At 34.1% G+C, this 1,819-nt stretch overlaps 1 protein-coding gene across 1 annotated transcript; it reads left to right on the forward strand.

Annotated features, from left to right (window-relative positions):
• LOC145843293 (casein kinase I gamma-like) lies at window positions 1-921 on the forward strand. Its single transcript, XM_082950757.1, has one exon. The coding sequence runs from the start codon at window positions 1-3 to the stop codon at window positions 919-921; it is 921 nt and encodes a 306-aa protein (XP_082806883.1).
• Window positions 922-1,819: the final 898 nt, after the last annotated feature.

Genomic DNA, 1,819 nt, shown 5'->3' on the forward strand with positions numbered 1-1,819 from the left:
ATGAAACAAAACGAAGAAAAACACTTAGTACCACGAAACTCCGACGAAGAAACCAGCAAAACGTCGAAAGAAGATTCGGAAAAAGAATTGAAAAAACCAATTTTGTTTGAAAAAGAAGATTTAGTAGTGAAAGAGTTGTTACAAGAAGGAGGGTGCGGCTGTGTGTACAATGCCACTTATAAAAACAAACTTGTCGTTGTCAAGACTTCATCAGCTGAAAGCAAAGACAAATATATTTTGCAGGAGTACGAGTTCCTGAAAATTCTCCAAAAGGAAAACGTTCGCGGCATTCCAAAGATCGGTCCGAGATTTGTTTATGAGGAAAGGCAGAGTTTCGTTGTGGAAAAACTCGGAAAGGACCTGTTTGATAAAAGAGAAGAGACGAGAAAGGACAAGTTTTCGTTGAAGACCACGGTGAAGGTAGCCTTGCAAGTGTTGAAAATACTGAATCAAGTCCACAGCTGTGGCATCGTTCACAACGACATCAAATCTGAGAACCTCATGACAGGATTATTCGATCAAAACACGATCTACCTGATTGATTTCGGGTATTCAACATTCTACGTGAAAGACGGAGAGCACGTTAGAGACGAGCACAGCGGTGAATCGCGCGGAACCCTGGCTTTCAGGTCAGTGAACAGCCTGAAACTGAGAAACCAAAGCCGAAAGGACGATCTCGAGTCTTTGGCCTACAACCTCGTGGAACTGTTGACTGGTAAACTGCCTTGGGATGCAGTTGAAAGGAATAGCAAAATAAGCAAGGAGGAAAAAGAGAAGCTGTTGATAGAATGCAAAGAGAAGCCCGCAGAGGAAATTTGCAAAGGAATGCCAAAAGAGTTTGCTCTTTTCCTCAAAGAAGTCAGAAGCTTAAAGTTTGATCAGAAGCCGGATTACGATATGTACTGCGGATTGTTTGAATGATTACTGAACAAAAACGAAAATGATAGTCGGATTAGTTGGAAACGTTAATGAATTACTAAACTTCTATATTTTAAACTGAAATTTGATGATATGCGGACAGAAAATGAAAAATTAAGGAAGTTGTAAAAACTGTGAAATTATAAAATGAAAGGTTGACTAAAAAGATGCTTGATGAAAATTTACACAATGACAGTTTAAAATAGTTTTATGAAGAATCAGCCTGGTTTGATGGGCCAGTTTAAAAAATGGTCAAATTAGCACGTCAGCATGATATTTTCAATTTTTCAACCAAACCCAAAAACATGCTAGAAAGCAGGCCATGGCCAACATGAGCAATAATTGTGTATTTTTAGTTCATTTAAATGTTCAAAAATTGTTTTATTAAGCATTTTATAGTGCATTTTCCATTTAAAAGTGCAAAAAAATGAATTTTCACTAATTTTCTTAGTTTTTGCTTGTTTTTCACAATTCTTTCACTTAAACATGGTGAAAAACAAGCTATTTGTTGGTTAAAGTCATTTAAAAGTGATGTTTCAATGTATTTATACAGTTAATCCTCTTTTATTTGGAAAAAATTTGGTCCAAAGGCATGTGCATAGAATCATACAATTTTATGTTGAAAAAATTTGCATAATTTTGTATAGCTTGCGTTGACAACACTAAACATTCGACTTGTGAAAATTCGACGAAGTTGCTGTTATCAAGTTCTTAAATAATATATTTTAACTAGTATTTAGAAAGTAAAATATATGCACACTTATCTTTATATAATAGATAGCGATAGCTATTCTCAATAAATTATATCATATAAATTTTTAATATTTCAATAAAATTTTCGGATATAATACTAAGAAGTATAAACATATTGTTTTAAAACATAAAAGTTGCTGTAATATAA

Source organism: Thalia democratica, chromosome 8 (assembly GCF_965202585.1).
Source record: "Thalia democratica chromosome 8, ktThaDemo2.hap1.1, whole genome shotgun sequence".
Classification (NCBI taxonomy): domain Eukaryota; kingdom Metazoa; phylum Chordata; class Thaliacea; order Salpida; family Salpidae; genus Thalia; species Thalia democratica.